The following is a 20,969-nucleotide window of genomic DNA, read 5'->3' as shown; positions in this document are numbered from 1 at the left end:
CACATAGATACGTGTTTTAAAATACATAAAACTCTTCTAAATAACAATTTAGATTTAAAACTTCCAAAACTTTTCAAAATAACTGTTTTATTTATTTATTTAATTAATTTTGGTAGTTACTTCAACCTGAACTGAAATGATTTTTTGAAGTATTGCTGGGCTCCTGTTTTCCACGAATTAGGGCAGATGCCAAAATGACTAGTCAGTTTTTGAAACTTTTGGACTTTTTTTTTTTAATACTTATGGGGCCTTGCAGCTTCTTCCCTAACTTTAATGGGTTTTGCTTAAACTGTACTGGAGTTAAGCAAACAACAACAACAAAACCCAAACCACAAAAGTCTCACTTCCGTTAAGGGTCTGCTTTCCATTTCATGCTAGCATTACCCTGCTAGTGTCAGAAGGGCTGCCTGAACTTTAGACTTGTGTGTTCCCTGAGATGGTATCTGGAAATGTCCCCTCAGTACGAGAGAGCTGGGAAAAACGGGGGAGGTAGGGACTGAGGCTAAGAAAAATTGTATAAGGAAACAGAAGAATTTGAAACTGGCTTGGCACTTGTTAGATTGACGTGCCTTGACGGGTCAGCACTTGGTGGGGAGTGAGAACCCCCGTTGGGCAAAAAGTGCCAGCAGCTTGGTGATAGCCCTGGGAACACTGCACAGGCTGGGGGGCGGTGGCAGGGAGAAGGAGAAGATGGGGATGAGAAGGAGATGGAATGACTAATCAAATCTCAAATGCTTCTTTCTCCACCTACTCCTATTGCTTCAATGCAGTAAGGCTCAGAGGGCTGCAGAATCTCATTTACTTGTTCGATAGAGTGGTTTCCTGCTTTCTGTGGTAATATACACAGCCCTTTGTGCATTTGAAATACAGCAGGGATTTATTTGTTTTTTTTAATTTTAATTTTGCCCTGCTGAATATGCTGACATCATCTGGGAGCCCAGGCAGGGCCAGGTGGTGGTCTTGCTTAGCCGTGCTTCTTGCTGGATCCAGCTGAAACTTGGGCTCATCAGTATGCACTTGGTGTGCCAGCGTCCTTCAGAATGTGGGACAGACAGCAGGAGTAGAGGAAGGGGGATTTTAATGTACCAAGGACTGAATTATTTGATTTGAAACAACATTAATGGGAATACCTTGGTGTTTTTGTGTCAGTTAATTAGTATTTGATATTTGAATAAACCATTAAGGCTTATAATTGTATGCATATTTAATTGTTATCTTGGCAGTGCTTTAGGTTTGTTCCCCCCTACTGCTGAATACGGGAGGCTATTTTGCAGAAGGTTCACTTAAGTTATTTCTTCCCGTAAAAGTGGAAGAAAAGGAACTTTCATCTGAATTCACTGGGCTTACCTCTGAGAATTCAAAAGCCTTTGGAAGTTGGCTGAAATTCTTGATGCTGAGTTGAGTAATATCCCCTTGAATATTTACTTTAGTCAAGTCTATTCAGAGATCCCTCCCCTCCCATCCTTACTTGTATTGATTTCCAAAACTAGATCAAATGACCAAAGAAATGCAAAGCCTTGCCTCTTGTGGATGGGTTCTCCAGTGGTTGTCTTATTCCTGTGGCCTGACTTTGTGTTCGGTGTTTACATAAATTGAAGTAACTGGAAAGGCTGGGATTAGTACTGCAGATCTTTCACTGTCAGTGGAATTGCAATGCCGGTGGGAGAGCAACGTAACTCACACATTTTAGTTGCTGGAACTGCAGGTTTTGGGGAATTGTATTGGTTTTAATTAAGGAAAGCCAAATTCCTTTTTGTAGCTGTTTGCTCTTTGTATCATCTCTTTCTGAGGATAGAAGTGAAACGTTTGATTGCTGTCTATTATTCAAGTATGAATGTGATACATCTTTTACTCTAGTAACACTTCACTCAGTGGGAAGAGATAGGAAGTGAGATATCCCTGGATCAGTGATAGCAATTCTGACAACCCAATGAGAGCAGGAAAGCTGACTGTTCAACGCATGATTCATTTCTGATTCTATAGTAACGTTATAAAAGGAAGAAAAAGCTTCTGTGTTTAGTGTGGTTGAAATGGAAAGTTAAGAAAGGTGACCTTCAGCACTGGTGTGAACCATTTTGTGGTGAAGAGAGGATAACTTGGACTCCTTTTCTATGTGAAAAGTAGATGTTAATGAACAGATTAAAAAAGGTGTGCAATCTTAACACCTTCTAAAACTGTAAGTTAAAATTAATGGAAACCCTTTGTTGACTACCCCTGGATAATCTGTATTCAAACATGATATTTCTGGATGATTACTTCAAATAGTTTTCAATCTAAAACACTAAAGGAAGTTGGATGATTTTTCTCCTATCTCATGGAAAGCTACAAAGCAACATGCAGTTCACAAAAAAAAAGTCTCACTTGGCACCAGCTCTGAATAGCAGAGTTGTTTCAAGAATCTTAAAAATCTCTGAAAGACTCAACGCTTGCATACTCTTTTTATAAGCTGTCCATGAAGTAATGTCAAATGACTATTATTTCACTTCATGATAGGTATTTCTTTGTCTCTGTGTTTGAAAGCCAAGTCAAGTTACTTGTCTGAGAAGGGGAATGGAAGTCCTGTCAAAATGCAGAATGGCTCAGGCCTTATGCAGTTGTTGCGAATTACTTAAACATAACTAATTTGTTCAAAATGTGTCTTTTTGACTGATGGGGGGGGGAGGGGGAGGAAGCATACAGCTGAAGGAAATCACCTTTCCTACTATAACATTTGTAAGCAATGTTATTTTTTTCCCCCATGTGTATTTCTGAATGGAACTAGTGTTCTCATATGGGGCCAGTGAAGGTCTGCATGTGGCCATGCAATGTACAGTAATAAATCCAGCATCTCTAGGAAAGCATGTTGGAGATAAGAAGCTTTGTATGTTTATGGCATTACAGAGGGAGTTTCCCCATCTAGGGAATACTTCATTTTAACCCAGAATAAATGTGTGTTCAGCAGTTTATCAACTTGTTCTGTCAAAATGGTCATTCAGATTCCTTCGCAAATTGTGGCAGGTTAAAGATGGTTGCTGTCTGTAGTTTTGCTTTCACCAGTGCTACTCTCTTAGGCACTGCTTGTGTTGATCATAAGTGTGTGACATCATATTTCCTTTCCCTTTCTAGTCATATTTGATGTAATATTAAATATTCTTTATAGTGATTGTGTATATGCATGTGTTTGTTTATGTATATACAAAAACTCTGATTAGCCAGAGATAAAGCATGAATGTAGTTTTAAACCATATAGTTTCTTTGTGCTCTGCGCTGGGCATATGTATTTAAATGCCACAGAAACAAATAGGGCTAAGCTTTCAATTACAGCATTCTGCTCAACTGGGGATGGGATATTCAAAGCTCTTATATGGAGGGAGGGCCTTGGCTCACTGTAACCATTAGCCCGAGTGTTCTGTAGATAACTGCAAACTTTGGCTCTAGAAAATATATTATTTGCAAGCTGCACTTCAACAGTTATGCTCTGGAGTGGTTTGATAAATAATGTAGTGTTTCTACAGGAAATGTCTCAATCTGGGTTATGAGGCCATTCATTCTGACAAATTAGAAGTGAACGTGCATGGTGCTGTTAGTTTGACGGTTACTAATTTCCTCTTTTTTCCATGTGTGTGCAGTGTGTATATAAATACATGTGCACACCCAGACATACATATCCTCAAAGTAGGAAGAAGGAAAAGTTGAAGAAGCGTGCAGTGGTTGTCCCGTCAACTGCCTGCACCAGGTCTGGGAGGCAGCCAGCGTCGGCATTTGGGTAACTGGAACATGTCAGAGCTTAGAAAGCTTTAACTGTTGAATGTTTTACGACCTTTTCTCTCTTGTTTTCCTAATTTTATGTAATCTGTGATGAAAACAAAACCCAAGAAATTTTCATTAATCACATTTCACCATAAGCAAAAATTTAGATGGTCTTTTTCTGATGGCTGCAAGAAGAAAAATGTGTTTTACAGGGTACGTGCAAGGAACTTTGTTATGCATAGCTGTACTTTGGGTAGCAGTTCAAATGACACTTTTTGGAAAAGCCAGCCTGAATACTCCTTTTCTAATCATTCTAGAGCCCATATACCTAAACCTCCCATTTCAGCATTTACACAAGCCTATCCCAATTGCAGGAAACACACAACCAACTTTCAAGGAGCCCTTTTCCTGACAGTGAGTCCGTAAAACCGTAACAGTTCCTTTCCTTGCAAAACGTAATGGAGTCACCATTTACTAAGGAGAGAAAAGAACTCCGTGAAGGATCCAAGTGTAAGTGATAATTATCCATTATCATGGTTTTAAGTAGGCTTCCCTTTTGTGAATAAGCAGCAGCAATGCCAAACCAAACATTCTTTTGTACTTTTTTTTCCCTCTAGCTTTCCAAAACTGTTTACAGTTGAGGGGGAAAATATCTTTCCCTCATGTTTACTTGGAATTAACTTTGTTTAGGAAATTTTTTAACAAAGTGAATGAACCATCAGGACAGTGCTGACATTTTGTCTTTTGTTAGTATGATCTACTTCTGGAAGTTTTCTCTTTTTTTTCTTTTATCCCTTACAATAAGGTATAAAGTTATTTCTTTCAAACTGTATAGTGAAGCCAAATATATTACAACCATTTTATTTAAGAGGTAAAACAGTGTAATTAGAATTGTTGCATACTAACCAGCATGTTATTAGCAAAATTAAAAATAGCTCTGCCTTGAGAAAACGTGTTAGAGAATTGAAGTTGTGATTTTGATTTGGTGCAGAGCAGTATTTTGTGTTTTTGTATGTATGTTTGTTTTCTCTCCCCTTTTCTTTATAGGGTGATTTCAGAAACGTATATTTAAGTGGGGAGGGGAGACCCCTACAATAGCTGACTCTGAAATGTATTCATCTATATTCTTAAAAAACATTGACCTGTTCGGTTGACTTTGAGCATTTACTTTTGGATGCACCTTCTCTTTTTCTTAAGCTGTCCATGACTGCAGTTTCAAGGTTATTTGAGTTGAGGAAAACTTTGTTCTTATCTCGGTGTTTTGACTCTGGCCCTACTCAAAATTAAAATTGTTAGGAATTTTATTTGTCTCACAGTAGCTATCTTTTCTACTGACCTTTAAAATATCAAAGTTTGTCTGTAAGAGTGCTATAAAACTTTCATATAAAACGAAGCAAAACAACAAAAACTAACAGAAAAGCATTAATTATTGTCATAGTCCTGTGATTTCAGGAGGGGCTATGTGACGTAATATAAAAAATTGGATGTCCTCACCAAGCTGACAGCAATGTTATTTGCCTTTTTCTATAAAATAAGTGTGACAATGTTAATGAACTTTAGCTGGGTGCCAAGAAACTTTCTATAACAGAAATTGATGCACGAAAATGAAATTTCAGAAGGTAAAATGCATGCAGACATGCTAAATACGTTACTATGGGAGAAACAAAATTCTTAGAATATGTTGGAATCTGTATGTTACCAATCGCTGTAATATTTATTGAGCACATAGGAATGGATTCAAATTCATTTAATGCTTTGTGTATTATAATTAACTGTCATTGTTGTTTGACTTGCTTGCTGAGATTGGATTCTTTGTGTTGCAAAGACACCATTCATTCCTTGCAGCTTACTTTATTTCCTCTACTACTTGAGTGTGTGGTGAAATGATGAATTTGCACAACAGTGGTCCTTTCCAAGACAGTATATAGTGACGTCCTAAGCACAGGGATCAAAGGAAAAGAGAAGTATGTTTTAAGTGCTAACGCACAACTTCTGTAATAGAAAAGCAATTTGCAAGAAACTTCAAGCCTGTGAAAGCAGGTACTGTGTATTAGCCAAATCAGCATCTCTCCTAATTGTAGCAGTTAGGTTTTGAAAAGGAATTTGAGCAAGTCTGAGATAAAAGTTGCTGAAATTCTTTCCCTTTAGTTTCCTTTCCATAACCACATACACTATAAAGGAATTTGTATTATTGCTGGAGTTTGACGGGTTTGTATCCAGGTATAAAAGTGGTGGTTTTTTTTCTTTTAAATTTATTAAACTATAATTATTGGCCCTGTAGTGAGGTTTCTGTTGTACATCTCACTAGAATGAAATTATTGGAAATCGAGACCTTATGCATCTGTAGTTGTTTTTCTTGAAACTTTTTTTTTTTTTAAATCAAAGTCAGGACCTATCTGGTGTGTGTATGTTAGAGGGGTGAAAGGTGGGCAGGGTAGAAGTGAAGTTGTAGAGCTAATGGCTAGACCGTAGTTGGCTGTAACTCCCTCAGGTGACAGTATAAAGTGACCGTGCAAGTCCTTACCATATTAAAACTTTATCAAAGAAAAACTTTCATGTTGCTAAAAGTCCTGCATTTCATACATACTGAAGAGCAGATTTCTTTGAGTTGAGTACATGACAGCAATACTTGGTAGCAATGGCTTGCTACTGCTCTACTTCTACAGCCTGCACTAGGGCTTGCCTACAAGTCCCTAAATATTTTGGGACTGACCTACTTGTCCCACTCTTCATTTTTCTTCAGAGTGTGTTTCAGGAATGTCCTCTGCTAAGCTATCTTACTCAAGGCTGTGTATTTTCTCAAGCATGAATTCAAAAGAAGGTGACTATACAGACAGACCTACCGTGTGCAAGCGAAATACGATCTTTTGATGGATTTTTGTATGTAATTGCCCTGTACAAATGCACGAGAGAAGCAATGTATGTGTATGTATTTTGAAAAACACAGTGCTCAGAAGTGATCTGGTTTATGATGATAGAAAGTTTTGAAATAGGCAAAAAGTGGTAGAATGGCTCAGCCAGCAGGCTGTCTAAACCCAGATCCAGACTTGAGCACGAAGCAGGATGTACCAGCTACTAGAAAGCTTTAAGGATCTGCAGCACTTGCTTGGCATGCTGACCAGAAGGGACAGGCAGTTTCAGCTGCAAACACTTGGTTTTGTCCGTGCTGTGTTGTCAGCAGTAGCTAGTGCCACCTGCGGGAGCTTTGCTGGAACAGGTGGTTTTATCATTCAGAGACGCAGCATCATTAGAAAGGCAGATGGGAAAGTGCTACTGCAATTTTGTGTCACAGCAGGAGAAGCATTAGGTTGTTTTCTATCTGTTGGCTGTAGCACAGCATGATGACAGGCAGCGTAGGCCTGATCTCTAAGCAAAGTTACATGTTTAAAAGGTGATAGTATCAAAAATACTCATTAACAGTTGGTCTTTATAGAAAGAAAAATGCTAGTGGTTAATTACACTAAAATAATTTCATACAATCTGAGCTGAAATGAGTTTGAAAGGTATTTCTTCTGCTGAGCTGATCAAGAATTGTGTTCTACTCAGAGTTAATGTGTCAGAAGTAAATACACTTATTTCACCATTAAAAAATGAAATCTTTTGGTGTAGGCCTTGAACTGGCACTCCACAAGGGTACTTGGGAACGTACAGGTTGTTTGTTGGAGTTTCAGTGGAGGTTGTGGTCCCTCTTCCTCCTCACAGAAGACCTGACAGGGAAGGCTTCCTCTTTGTTTCACTTGGAATAGTGGCAAAATGTGGTATTAAGTAAGGAGTCTTGAAACGTGGTTGGATGCTGATTAAATGTTGAGTAAGTCTCATCTTTTCAAGAAGTTCATTCTATACAAAGTTTGAAGGAGAAGATCCCGTGTCATGTTCCCTTCTAGGCCTCATATCCTATGTTACTTTGCTGTCTTGACTTGTAGACTGAAACACGGTGATTAGCTGCTGAACTTGATCTTTTAGTGGGTTTGAAAAACCATGGCCAAAGCCTTGGAGTAGGACTGGGAATGGATTCAGAGCTATTGGAGAGACTGGAGGAGGGAGATGTATGTGTAGCAGTTAAACCACAGAGGAGCCAGCCAGCTCATTCCTTATACTAGAACATTTGTGATGTTTTTCAGATTCAAAACCAGTGGATTACAGTAAACCAAAGTGAAAGTGACAAAGGGAATTCTGTGATTTGGTCTTCGCTTGAGGAGAAAGAGTTGAGTTTTTTGGTTGCAGCTGCGCTATAAACGATTGGTTCTAAAACTAGTCAGAGTATGCTGTAGCCTTGTGCTGTTTTGAAGAACGTCAGAGGAGAAAGAGCTGATGTTAATGTGATTTTTATTTATAGGGCAAATGATATGCAAAGGAAATTTTGTTCCTTCTTGCCCATGTAGCTCAGATGGTCTTGTTTGAACCAGCTCACCTCTTGGTGCAGTTGCCATTGTGTCACTGTTGCCAGTCTTTCCATGAGAAATGAGGTGCAAAGGTGACCTGGTTTGGCAAAGAGGCATCTGACCCACCTCTCCCCACCCCCAAAAAAAGGGCTTGGAGTGTTTCAACATGTGTTGCACTGCAGGGAAAAAAGGCGGAGAGATTTTTGTGGGAGAGGACTGTTGGAGAAGGGAAGCAGTAATTCACACCCACATCCAGAGCTCTGCTGGAAGGGAATGAAAGGAGCCATTAGAATTCTGTGCAGTTTGGAAGAAATAAATACTAACTTGAAAAAACACTTTAATCTTAGGTAGGTACTGCTATGTTACTTAGAAAGACCGAGGGGTGGTGGTGAATAGGAGCAGCAATGAGGCTTGATGGCATACAGTGTATTGTGTCCCCATAATTTATATCCTTTCTGTCTATGTTATTTAGAGTTTTCTTCAGTGTCACCTCTTGGTTCATGTGAAAGAACTGTGTTAGTGTTCACATGTAAACTAGCTTTCATGGTTTATGTGACCTAGGATCAAAGCTATTCTCAAGGGGTTCAGAGCAGCAAAGCTTCCGATCCAGAAGGGATTTTGTAGGCAAATAAATTACTAAAAAATCTGAGTTGGATGTTCTTATTCTCTAACAAAGATATATGCATCCTTTAACAGCCAAATGTCAAATTCTGGTTCCATTAATGTGGGTGAGAATTTTGCTATAACCTTCCTCAGAACATGGAGTTCATCCTGTGGCCTGAGGCTTTCTGATTGCTGGTTTGGGGGAGCTCTGTGAATTATACTGCCTTTGGAAACAAAGTCCTGTACCATTCACTCAAAAAGTGTCATTCTGTGCAGGCTGTGCATGGGCATCCAAGCTTTCTTGTTGGTTTACAGAATACTTTATGTCAAGAAAACTGCAATTATCCCTTTTCTTCCCTCCCACTTCTACACCTTTTTTTTTTAATTTAGTTGAAGCAGAAAGAACTCGTCCAAATATTCTTTAAAAATAAACCAGCAGATGGCTTTACTGTTAACAGCATGGTGTGTAATGTGGAACATCAGAGCTTCAGTTGTTTCATTATATATTGATCTGTACTCATGGCTATTTATTCTGTAAAAAGCTGCATTTAAAAATTAAATACAGTATTTTAAAGGAATACCTGTGTTGATCATGAATAAAGTGGCTACAGCCGGAGCAGATCTTAGTAAAGCTGATTGTTTCTCTGGAAGATTGGAAAGAAATGTAATATCTGGTTAAGGGTCTATATGTTGAGAAATTTTTGAAGAAATCCAATCAACTTCCTTAAATGTGATTGCTTCCAGCTCTTTGGATCAGACATAGACTAGGGGCTGGTGATGTGACACAAAGGAGGTTCAGGTTAGATTTTGGTTAGTGATGTTAGTTGTTCAACGTAAATACATAGCTGGGCTCCATAGTTACAGCTGCAAACAGTGCTGTGATTAACAATAGTTTCTTTCAAGCTGCTTGATGCTTTTTTTGAGTAGAGCAATAAGTTGCTGAGAGAACAAAAATGGAACAGAAATCTTCTCTCTAATGAGAATTTCTCCATGAAACTTGAAAATTGCAATACTTCAGTCAACAATTATTTTGAATAATTAGAAGCAATGTGTTTTTAGCAATATACTGTTAATTTAAGAGGCTAGACTGTATTTGTCTGTGAAATGCAGGAATCGCATGTTTGTCCTTAGCATGCTTTTTTAAAAAGTCACTGGTGTGTTGTAAGCTTGAATGCTTTCTCACTAATTCAGCTATCACATGCTATTGATTTGGATCCTGTGTTTAAATGAACTGAGATTTTATTTTTTCATAAAATCAAAAGTGATCTTCAATTTTTAGCAGAATTTTAAAGACAAAACAATCCTCTATAAGGAACAAGAAATCTCTTGAACTAGGACCTCCCAGTATGCCCAGTTGGGTGGTCCAGGCTGATTATGGACTGTGAAAATGCATGGTCATACATCTGAATGTTTTTGGTTACTCTTAAGAGTTTTGCCTAATTAAGAAATGTAAACAGTATAGCTGTGTTTATTCATAAGTTATGAATGCATACATATTTCAAGTTCTCTGACTGGGATGTTCTGTGAAAAACTGCTTAGAGAAGTTAGCAATAGGTAGTGAGCTTTGAGTGACAAATTCAGAAATACCAAGTACCCCATGGACAACTAGAAGAGGTGGGCCAAAGGTGCAGGGACAACTGAAGATGTATCAATAATTAAATTGCAAGAGTATTTAGAAGGGTCTAACAGGAGTGATCTTTAAGGTCCTGCTAATCTTGAAAGTAGTAGCAGTAACCCAAAGATTGCAATAAGAATGTTTGGATAAGTAGAGCTTGATTGTTTCAAAAGTGAGAAAGAATTAAATTCTTCTGCATCTTGCTAGGAAGCTTATACCCCAAATGCTGCTTCACTGCTGCATTTTTACGAGTCCTACTTAGCCTCATTGCAGAAAGAGAGACTTCATTTCCTGCTTTGGTAAATAGTACTTATCAAAAATTTACTTCCCAGATTAAAACCATGAACTTTTGCATTTTTTTATTGATTTATTTATAAACGTCTGTTTTTGAGTCATTGAGAACTTGGCATGTTACAGGAGGTGAGGGTGGAGTTCAGTGTTTCTTCTATTTAAATTTTCCTCCTTTCACTAGGTTTGCTATATATCTCAGAGAAGAAAACTAAAGCGAAACAAAGAATAAATAAGTTTTTCTGGGGTAAATGAAGAGAAAACGTGGTTACTTGGTTATAAGTCTAGGAGTAATAATTTTTTTTTTTTTTGGGGGGGGAGAAAAAAGTGGAATTTAAGTTGTTTATTTTGCAACATCTAGCAAGTATGGAACCAATTTGCATTAACGAGAGAGCAGGGAGGAAAACAGACTTTTAGTATTTGAAATACATAGATTTCCATACTTTCTAAAGAATTCCCTTAAAACACTATTCTGTGTCACATAACTGGACCTCAATTTATAGATGGAACACTTAAAATTGCTGACAGCGCTGCGGGAAAATGGTGAAGGCTGTATACTGGTAGTATAAAGTTTGCGCCCATTGAACTGTTCTGGTACTGCTGTTCTCCAATGCAGTTTAGAAAAAGCTAGGGAATGGCAACACGTTTCACAGACTGTTTCCTTGATGAAAATCATTACAGAGAGTGACAACTGTTTCTAGACAGTGTTCTGAAGATTTGTTTTTCAGGACACAGAGGTTGACTTTCTTCAACCTGGTATACCTATGTGGAGCCTCCCTTGCTATCTCTTACTGTAATGTGGAGTTGCTAAATTGGTAAACTTTGAAAGCAATTTGTGGCATACGAATCTTTAAATTGCCTTGTACTGTCTGAGTGAGTTCCTGAAACAGAGTGCTGCAGTAGCTATGGGATGTCTGAACCTGTTAAATGAATACCCTTTGTGTGCAGTTAATCAAATGATCCAGCTTTCAATTTACCATTCCATTACTGCAAATGCCAAGGTCATTCAATGCCTATTTGAATTCTGGTGTTTTTTGTGCAGGAAATGATGGGTTGTGCTCAACAGCGATGAGCACAGGCACTCCATTAAATTCCTGAGAAGTGAATGTTGGTAGGTGTCTTAATTTAAGTGCTTTCCGGTACTGACTTTGGATGACACAAAAGAAAGGAGTAACTTCTTTGGAAGGTCAAACAGAGAGAGATGTTGGTCTATGTTAGACAAGGAAACTTGTACTTACATAAATAAAAACTGAGGCAAAAGAGGCCAGAAAAAAATAATTACTTTTTATTTCCTTGCTTCAATTTAGCTCATCCAAACTGTGTCAGTAAAAATCAAAAATTATGTCTAAGACTGCCAATTTTATTTCATTAATGTCAGTAAGTTACTCACTAAACATTTCCATGGTGAACTCTACTTAGTATTTATTTTAATACTGTGCAACTTGATACAACACAAACCAGAAATAAATACATGGATATCTGTGTTTTATTATTTTAAATGTGTAGTATCCTGAATTTGTGATATGAAATAATTTATTTAAAATGTAGAATTTAAATAAACCATTTTCTTGAAGCTTGAAATGAATCATGAAAATAAATATTGTATTTATTGGTATAACTTCCTAGTTCAAATGTACTAAAAGGATTAACTAGTTCCTGTCTACTTTACTGTTTAATTACTAAATAACTGGCATTATAAACTGGCATAATATTCACAAATATGTATTACATCATTGCAGGTTGGATGTGAGCTTGCCAAGTTTTAGAGTTAGTTGGTGTGTTTATTCTAGTCAACTGTTTAGACGTGATAAGCATGCATAATTAACTTGGAGTAACTTCTTTAAGCAACAGATTTTATGTTTTTAATGTCTTTTGGAGAGCGTGTTTTGGTTTTTCAGCAAATTTATAAAGATTTTGGAGATGTAGTTGTTCAACTATTCCGTTGAGGGCACGCTTGTTTATTCATCTTGTGACACTGTCCAGCTGTGGTTCATGAACTCATGTGCATGGACTCTTAGGTGGATAAGCATTATCACTATTAATTTTGGGGAGCTGAGGAAGGACTTTTTGGGTAGTTCCAAATGTTCAGTATGTGTCATGTTCTGCAGATGTAACACTTGTGTTAAGGACAAAGTGCTACATCAGTGGCAATTCCTGTGTAAGAACTGGCAGATTTTATCTTCAGTGGAGATGAACTGGCTGACGTAGAAAGTCACGTGCAGAGGAGTTTCCGTCAGCTAAATATGAATTAGCTGAATGAATGTAACCTTAGGATGCGTTAGTGGATCATAGCCTTAGATGCATCTAAGGTATTTCTAAGCTTTTAAAAATAAGTGAATTAAAAATGAGAAATATAATTGTCCTGGATAGCACACCTGAAATACTTCTTGTGACTTAAATTGCTTAAGAAATCCTACATATTTTGTGTAGTTTGCACTTATTGTAAAATTAATTGGTTGCTAGTTAAGAAAAGTTTTAATTCTAGGTCTGTTGATAGGATTCAAAACAAACCACACGAATTTGAGAACAAAATAATTGCGTAGGAAATAAAGTGTTACCCTTTTATTTTGTTAGTGTTCAGCCTCCGTTTTACTGCAGGATGGGCTGGGGAGGTGTACCAGAACCCTGTGTCTGATAAGTGTCTGAATTCTGTGTTGAATCAGCTCTGTTGTCTCAACATTGCTGGAAACAGGGTGGTTCATTGACATCATTAGGGATCAAGGCTGGGCTGTTAATCCTCACAGTGCTGCACTCTCTGGGCACTGTTGTCCACAGCAGTGAGCTATCTGAATTGTCACCTGACGCAATGTCTCTGCCAGGTGATGCACCGTCTCCTTTGGGCAGAAAATCCTACTTTTCTGTCTTGTTGTTATTATTACTACTGCGTCCTGTCTGAATCTTAAGCTTTGTGTTATATAAAATGGCGTGTCAACCCAACTGTTGGTGGGAAAATATTCAAAGGTGTTAAAAAGAAGGATGCAAAATCCCAGCCAGTATATGTTGACCATCAGGCAGTACTGCAGAGGTACATAATGCTGCTAAGAGGAGATGGGCCCACTGCTTGCCTGAGAAGCCCTTAGTCTCTGCCCACTGCTGGGATGGAAGAAACATTTGTACTCCACAGCACAGTAAAGCTTTAAACTGTTTTTGTGTTTAATGCTGGCTGGTGTGACTCTGAGTGACCACTCTTTCGTTAACTTCAGCAGTACATAGGTATAAGCAACTCTTTCATCCCAATTCATAGGCCTCTGACTAGAAACTCTCACTTGTGAGGAAAAATATCCAAGCTCAAAGACTGAAGTCTACCAGATGTAATTAGTACTTCCAGTCTACCATTGTGATTTATTAGAGGGCCTGCCTGCCTATAAACGAATGCTACAGTATTTGTTCACATCCAAGTTATGTTCTACGGAACAGTGTTGTAGATAAATGCTAGGGAGTTTTGTTTGTTTACATATCTTACATCTAAACACGGAAATTATGAAAGCTGAAAATTCATCCTTCATGAGTGGGCATGGGGCAGGGGAGTGTCCTTCTGAAATGTACTGGTTTTGATTAAGAACGCTTTTCTTTTGTTTGCTTTCTGTCCATTAGATTTTGCTAAGCCTGTCCCTGCTGAGATGCCAGATAAAACTCCTGGTGGTACAGAACCTGTTCCCAGGAATGAAGGTGAGTAAGACTTCAGAAGTCTTTAATTTTCATGAAGTGTCATGATATTTGTGAAGTAAGTCAAAAAGCAAACTTCCCTTTATGTCCTTAACTTTAAGGAAGAGCTGAACTGACTTTGTGTGTGCATATTCATTTAAGTAGCAGTAACTATCTGAACTGGGGAGAACCAGTGGGCTGCTAGGATTTCGCGCTTGGAGAATAAGTTTTGTCCCATTTAGATAGGGAGATCTTGTGGAATGGGGTCAGATTTTCGTGTGGGGTACTTAAGTCTCATAGAACCAAAGCTGGCATTTATAATGGGGGATGACTGATACAAAGAAGAAGCAAAAATGTGTGACTTCCATTAAAATTAGTGGAATACTGAAATGTTCAAGTCTTTTTGAGAATAAGACTCTGCCCACCCCCCCATCCGTTAACTTTAAATTGCCACATATGAATATTTGGTACTTGATTTTAAGGATTATTTTTTTTATCTAAACACAGGTTCTTGCATATTTGAGTCCTTCAGAAACACTGCTGAATTGTGTTTTATTAAAATACTGTATAAAAGAAATTATTTGCTGTTTCATGTCAAGGTTGTGGGGTGTTTCTGACAGTCTAGTGACAAAACTTGTGTAACTCTTCCATACACTTGCTGTCTATATCATGCCTGTCCTCATGTAAGTCTTGTATTTATTATATGTGCCTTATTTTTGAATAAAACTTGCAGCTCAGACTGTGTCATACAGCATTCTCTCTGCTGTGTTATAAGGCTTTCTGTCTAAACCTTAAGATACCCATCTCAAAGTTTAGTTTTTAAAAAGTATTTTAGTTGTATTTAAATCTTATTGTTGACATTTGAAAGGCATCTCAAACATGCTGAAAAAATAACTTCAAAAAAGTGCATCAATAACAGGCGAGAAAGAAATTTCCTTCCTTGTAAAGGGTATTAAGCTATGTGTAATTGCAAAAGGCTTTTCTATTAATTTATTTTTAAAGATTAATATATGCTACTATGAGAACTCTCAATACCAGATGAGAAACAGCCCAGCTAGGCTTCCAAAGGATTGAGTGCTCTTTCTGATACACATTTTGTGTGCTCACCTTCTAAATAAATCTAATGCTAAAATGCTGTAATTAAGTCCAGTTAAAAGCAAGGTCTCCACTTGTGCTGTGAATTAAGACGTGGAACAATTGTCATGTACCTTGCGGGTTGCTTCCCTAAAAGTAGATTATGTGATCACATCTATAGGTCTCATAGGTACTAATGAAATCTAAATGTGTTATAATTATCTACTCTGGTAATAAATATCATGCATCGATTCTTTTTTCTGGCTGTGGAGTGGTGGCAGATAATGCTGTGGTTCAGTCCTTCAGCCTCTGAGAGGAGTTCTGGTAAATTTAGTGAGGGGATAATGTAAAACCTTCTGACCAAATTGGGGGAAAATGTCTCTCTGTGAACGGTAACTTTATTTCCTCTTGGTGCATTTTAATTTACCACATAAGCGACTTCCAGTAAGTGAGTCGTAAGGTGTGCTTTGGCTTTACGTCAGGAGTTAAAGTGGGTAGGACTTGTGATAGCATGGAGTTGTAGGTGGCCTTGGGAGCAGGGGTCTGGGGGAAGGAAGGGGAGGGAACGGAAAGAATCCTGCAGCGTTGTTAATGGTGGGGTCATTGACAGTCACCTCGGCCATCAGGCACGGGCTGATTCTTCTCCTTATGCCGGCAATCAGAGATTGACCCCTGTTAAGAGGGATGGGTGAGGACTGAGAACTACCGTGTTGCGTCAGTGAGACACTGAAGACAACTGTCTTTAAGGTTGCTGGGAACATCCCAGGTACCAGCTGCCAAATATTTTCCTGCGAACTCCAGCCCCAAATTACAAGGTTGAAGCTGAACAAGGGATCGTTCATGTCTAGGCACAGGAGAGGGAGGCAGGAAGCTGGTTTTCATTTCATTTTTGGAAGACACTCATGAAGCCTTCAGTGTGTCTTTTGTTTCTGTAAATGTGGTTTCATTTCACCAGAAGTGTCCTTAGGTAAATAAATAAATACAATTCCAGAAACATCTTTGCAATTAAGCAAATCTAGAAACTGCCCTGAGGAACTTGTTCAGTACCTTGTCAATTATAGGTTAGTTGCATCTTGGAAAATGTGTGATGGGATGTAAAAATGAGGTCATTCTTGCAAAATACATAGAAAGCCTTCGGGTGGCCACGGACTTCATGTACTTGAAAAATAACCCGTTTCAGCAGTGTTATTTCCTCTACTTCCAAAGCTCATCATGTGCCCAGTGGGTTTGGAATTCAGGGAGAAAGGGACGTATGTTGCAAGAGGTTTCTCTCTTTTTTTTTTTCTTCCCCCTCATTGATCAAGTTCTCACACTAGAAGTTCATGGATGTGCTGTTCATATCAAGAACAGATAAACACTGAAAAAGGTTTCTGCTTTTCCAGGGAGATGATTTTTCTACATCTAGGCAACCCTCTCCTGGTAGATGCTGTATTTCAGAGCTTTAACTATAAAATCTTTATGAAAATAAAGGCTTGAAACATTGTGTTATGTATATGTCTCAAGAAATAAACATAGTATCATTGCGGCCTGAAGACATAAAATGCATTCTGCATGTAACACGCTGATACTTATGTTTATGCAAACTAGTACAAAGAAGTTTGCTATTACCACTGGAAACTCAAACAATACAGATTACAATGATAAAATCTAGGAAATTTTCAGGAAACATGCGATTTTTCAAAATCTTTCAGTTTCCCCAAAACAGGGGCACTTCCTTTACTTGGCTGGAGGTGGCACAGGATGAACAAAGATTTAAAAACAAACAAACAAACAAAAAACCACACTAGGGTCTGAACATGAAGGATTGGTTGTGCCTGGGATAGAGTCAATTTTCTTCACAGTATCTGGTATAGTACTATGTTCTGGATTTCTGGAGAAGACAGTGCTGACAACACCCCGATGTTTCAGCTGTTGCAGAGCAGTGCTCACACAGAGCCCAGGACTCGTGTGCTCCTCACGCTGCCCTGCTAGTGAGGAGGTTGGGGGTGCACAAGGAGCTGGGGGGTGCGACACAGAGGGGGCCCAAATGCACCAAAGGGATGTCCTGTATCATGTTAAGTCATGCTCAGCACTAAAACTGGAGGGGGAAGTTTTATAGGGCGATTGTCGGGGAATTAGCTGGGCATTGGTAGACTGGTGGTGAGCAATTGTTTTTTGTACCTTTTTTTTTTTTCTTCTTGTTTCCTTTTTCTATTTCCTTACTAACCTGTCCTTTTCTCAACTTAGGAGTTTTCTAATTATTTTCCCTTCTGATTCTCTTTCTCCACTCGGCTGGGGAGAGGATGGGGACAGTGAGTGAGTAGCTGTGTGGGGCTTCACTGCCTACCAAGCCTAACACACAAGACTTGAGCAAAGGCATTTTGATTATTCCTGTAAGACTAGTTTCAGTTAGCGTACAGTGGTTGCTGAGGAGCTGAACTTATAAAGCACAGGTAATCAAAGTGTTGCTGTAGAGAGGTAGGTGTATCATACTCCTCGAACTGTTCTGTGTGAACTTCTGCAACTGTGGGACATTGGCTTGCTGTGCAAGTGACACATGGATACAAATCCTTGCCCTCTTTCCCATGGTACTTCCTCTTACAGCTATGTCCTTTGTGCTTTGCTGGTGTATGTTTTCAAGGTTTTTGTGGTGTTTACTAGCTTCTGACATCTGTTGAATCAAGCAGACAAATAATGCAGTGTCTTGCAAGTAAGTTATCAAGGAAAGTTAAATCTGGAAAGCTTTTCGACACCAAAATCAACCAGTTTTTTTTATTTTTTTTAAATAGAATCTTAAGTTGCATGTTTCGATGGAATTCATACAAGATTCTTGTGACTTGAAATCTCCCATATACCAGAAGAGAGATCAAAAATGATCATCTGGATCATTAAGAAACTGTGCATGAGTATATGAGGCTGTGTAACCGTTTGTGTTTATTGTATGTGTAAGTGAATGTATATGCATATACGTATATAGAAGTGTGTGTGTACACTTTAAACATTTTAAAATATTCTTTAGCACATACAATGCTTAGTGAAACAAATTATGGGCTAATCTGGATGCTTTGCTTTTAGTCACTTCTGAAATTAATGTTCTCTTAACAAAAGGAAATAATGAATAAAAATGGATATTAGAAACCTCACGTTATGTCTTGATTTTCACATTCTGCTCAAGACAAAAACATGCTACTAATGTCTTCTAATGATACTAAATCAATGCTGGTGCAAGTTAAAATTTCTACACTATAAGAGGTTTTATTGTTTTGTTTTCATAAATACTCTTACAGAATGTTATGATAATGTTTGCTCAAAAGAATTGCCAGATATATGCCAGTAGCTGCTCTAGCATTGACTTGTAAGATAAACTTCCATAGTCTTTGATCACATGCATCTCTATATTTACTTAGCATTTATACAGTTTGCTGATAAACGGGAATGTTTCACTGGTCCAGAGTATGACAGTCAGAAATAAGAAGTGAGTGTTTAATTATTCGAGTTTAAAATATCACCGCTACTTAAGTGCATAAACATTTATATGAACTTCATTAATTTTTTCCAGACATCTTATCACTGCTTGTTTTTTTCAGAGAAATGTTCATGCTACCAGTGGTCTTCAAAAAAGGTGTATTTGTTGTTACAAACGTCTGACAATTAGCCTTTCACATTTATAAGAGTCAAGTTGGGTTGACCGAAGTGTTGGCAAGATAACTGATTATCTGGAAATTTTAAAAAAGTCAGTGTTGCTTTAACCTAGCAGTACCCCTCCCTGCCCCTCACCCACTGACCCACTGCTCTGGTTAAGCCATGAGCAGACAGGAGCAGACAATTGAGAAATGAGTTTCCTGTAATTAAGTTTCTGTGACTTAGTCCTTGACTTGAGGGTCCCCAGTGAGTGGGCAGATTATTTGCTTTACTGCTGCCTTTTCTGTCAAACCCTTTTGAGTCAACACGTACATTTATAAATTTCACTGGTTGCTTTGTGCTCTAGGGAGAAGGAAAAAAAAAAAAAGGCAAAAAACCCCACAACACCACCTTGAAGTTCTACTGTTGCAAAGAGGTAGGGGTGTGTACATCACACAGGAGGAATATTTTTTCAAGAAGCTTGTGTGGCTCTCAAGGAGTGGTAGACAAACAAATTAAAACAAGAAACCCCACCATGATCCGCATATAACTTTCTTAACTGTTTTCCTACGGCAAAGCTATTATATTCTATTTACAATGGATGCATTTAGAACAATGTACTATGTCAATACCAGGAAGTGGATTGAGTGTATTTCTGTTTTAGCTTGCAAAGGAATTAGCATTTGTTCTGCTCATGTTTGCTGAAAAGTCACTCTTAAACTTGTGGTATAGTTAACACTTGGCAATTAGACTGTGACAGGAGTACCTCACCCCTTGTGTAAATTCCTCTTCTCACACTGGAGAGAGGCTGCTGTCATTCACAGCCACTGCTCGTAATGGTATTTGGAGCTGGGTAATTGGTCATCTGCAAAAATTTAGGGGAATGATTGTAGCTATTTCATCATGAATTATCTGTCTTAGAGAATTAAAAACTGATTTTGATCGTGTTGTTTTGTTTGTTTTTGGTAGCATAAGAAAATACTTCTGATACTGAATGGCTTTTATAACAATGAAGTGCTTTATCCTGTGGACTTCTGAGATATATATATATATATATATATTATTTGTTTTTGGTCATGATACCTTTGATCAACTCATTGTAACATGATGTTTACCTTGGTAGCTATTTGGAAGGCTCTTACACTCAAAGTTTTTGAGGTATCTCTCAAATGCCTCCTGAGCAATAGTTAGAAAGTTGTACAGATGCGGGAACCTTTATTAGGTTTCTCCAGTCAGCTTGTCTGGTTGCTTTTCTGTGCCTTAAAAAGCAGAAATCTTTGAAGAGAAAGATGTGAGGAAGTTAACCTCCCCCAACCACTTCTTCCTTCCCCTTGCCCACCCTACCTCCATTCATTAAGCAAGTTCCACAGATTCCTCCATCTGGATCCTCCCTTACTGTTTTTGTGCTTCTTGCTGGCATCCTGAAGGAAACTAATGCTACGCCAGTGCTTTGTAAACAGGCACTAGCAAACGTCAGTGGACAACAAGTTGGTATCATTGCAAACTTTCTGATAGTATCAGCAGTGTTTTTCCTTGCATTGCCTACCTGATGACAATAGCAGGAGCCTAACAGTTGTTACTGTTATTCATGGTAAGTCTTGTTTAGTTTTATAATTTCTCTGACGTATGTTTGTATGTTATTTCTGGTGTAATATGTAGCGTGTTGCACTGGAAAAACATGCAAGTACAGCCATGTAAATCTGTAGACTGCCCAATGAATCTTCAAATCCACTTCAAATGCAGTGAAGAAAATAGCCTAATTTCTGCCTCCAAAGTTTGCCAAGACTGATTCCTGCAGTGCAGGAATCCCAGGGTAAGGGCACTTAGCAAGGAAATGCTATAGTTAGGGAGAAATTTGCCACTGCACTTTATTATTAATATACCCCTTTTCAAGAAATAAAATAAATGGAAAAATGAAGCATCTTTTACAAAGCTTTTTTTTTTTTTTTTGATTCTAAGTGCGTGTGAAGTCACAGATAACTGTGGTAGTAGTGCAGCGTAGGTTTAATGGTGTATCACTGGGCTGAGATGGG

The 20,969-nt window shown here is 38.2% G+C and overlaps 1 protein-coding gene across 14 annotated transcripts in view; it reads left to right on the top strand.

Moving 5' to 3' along the window:
* Nucleotides 1-20,969, top strand: part of PLEKHG1 (pleckstrin homology and RhoGEF domain containing G1) — a 159,729-nt gene that overhangs the window by 47,751 nt on the left and 91,009 nt on the right. For all 14 annotated transcript variants that reach the window (XM_083828434.1, XM_083828423.1, XM_083828430.1 and 11 more), the window contains one exon: nt 14,212-14,286. In XM_083828434.1, coding sequence (XP_083684560.1) covers nt 14,238-14,286 — 49 coding nt within the window. In that variant the 5' untranslated portion in view covers nt 14,212-14,237. The remainder of the gene's footprint in view (nt 1-14,211; nt 14,287-20,969) is intronic.

This window comes from Anser anser, assembly GCF_964211835.1.
Source record: "Anser anser genome assembly, chromosome: 3".
Lineage (NCBI taxonomy): Eukaryota > Metazoa > Chordata > Aves > Anseriformes > Anatidae > Anser > Anser anser.
The sequence above is the reverse complement of the archived record's forward strand: the minus strand, read 5'-3'. Positions and strand labels throughout refer to the sequence as shown.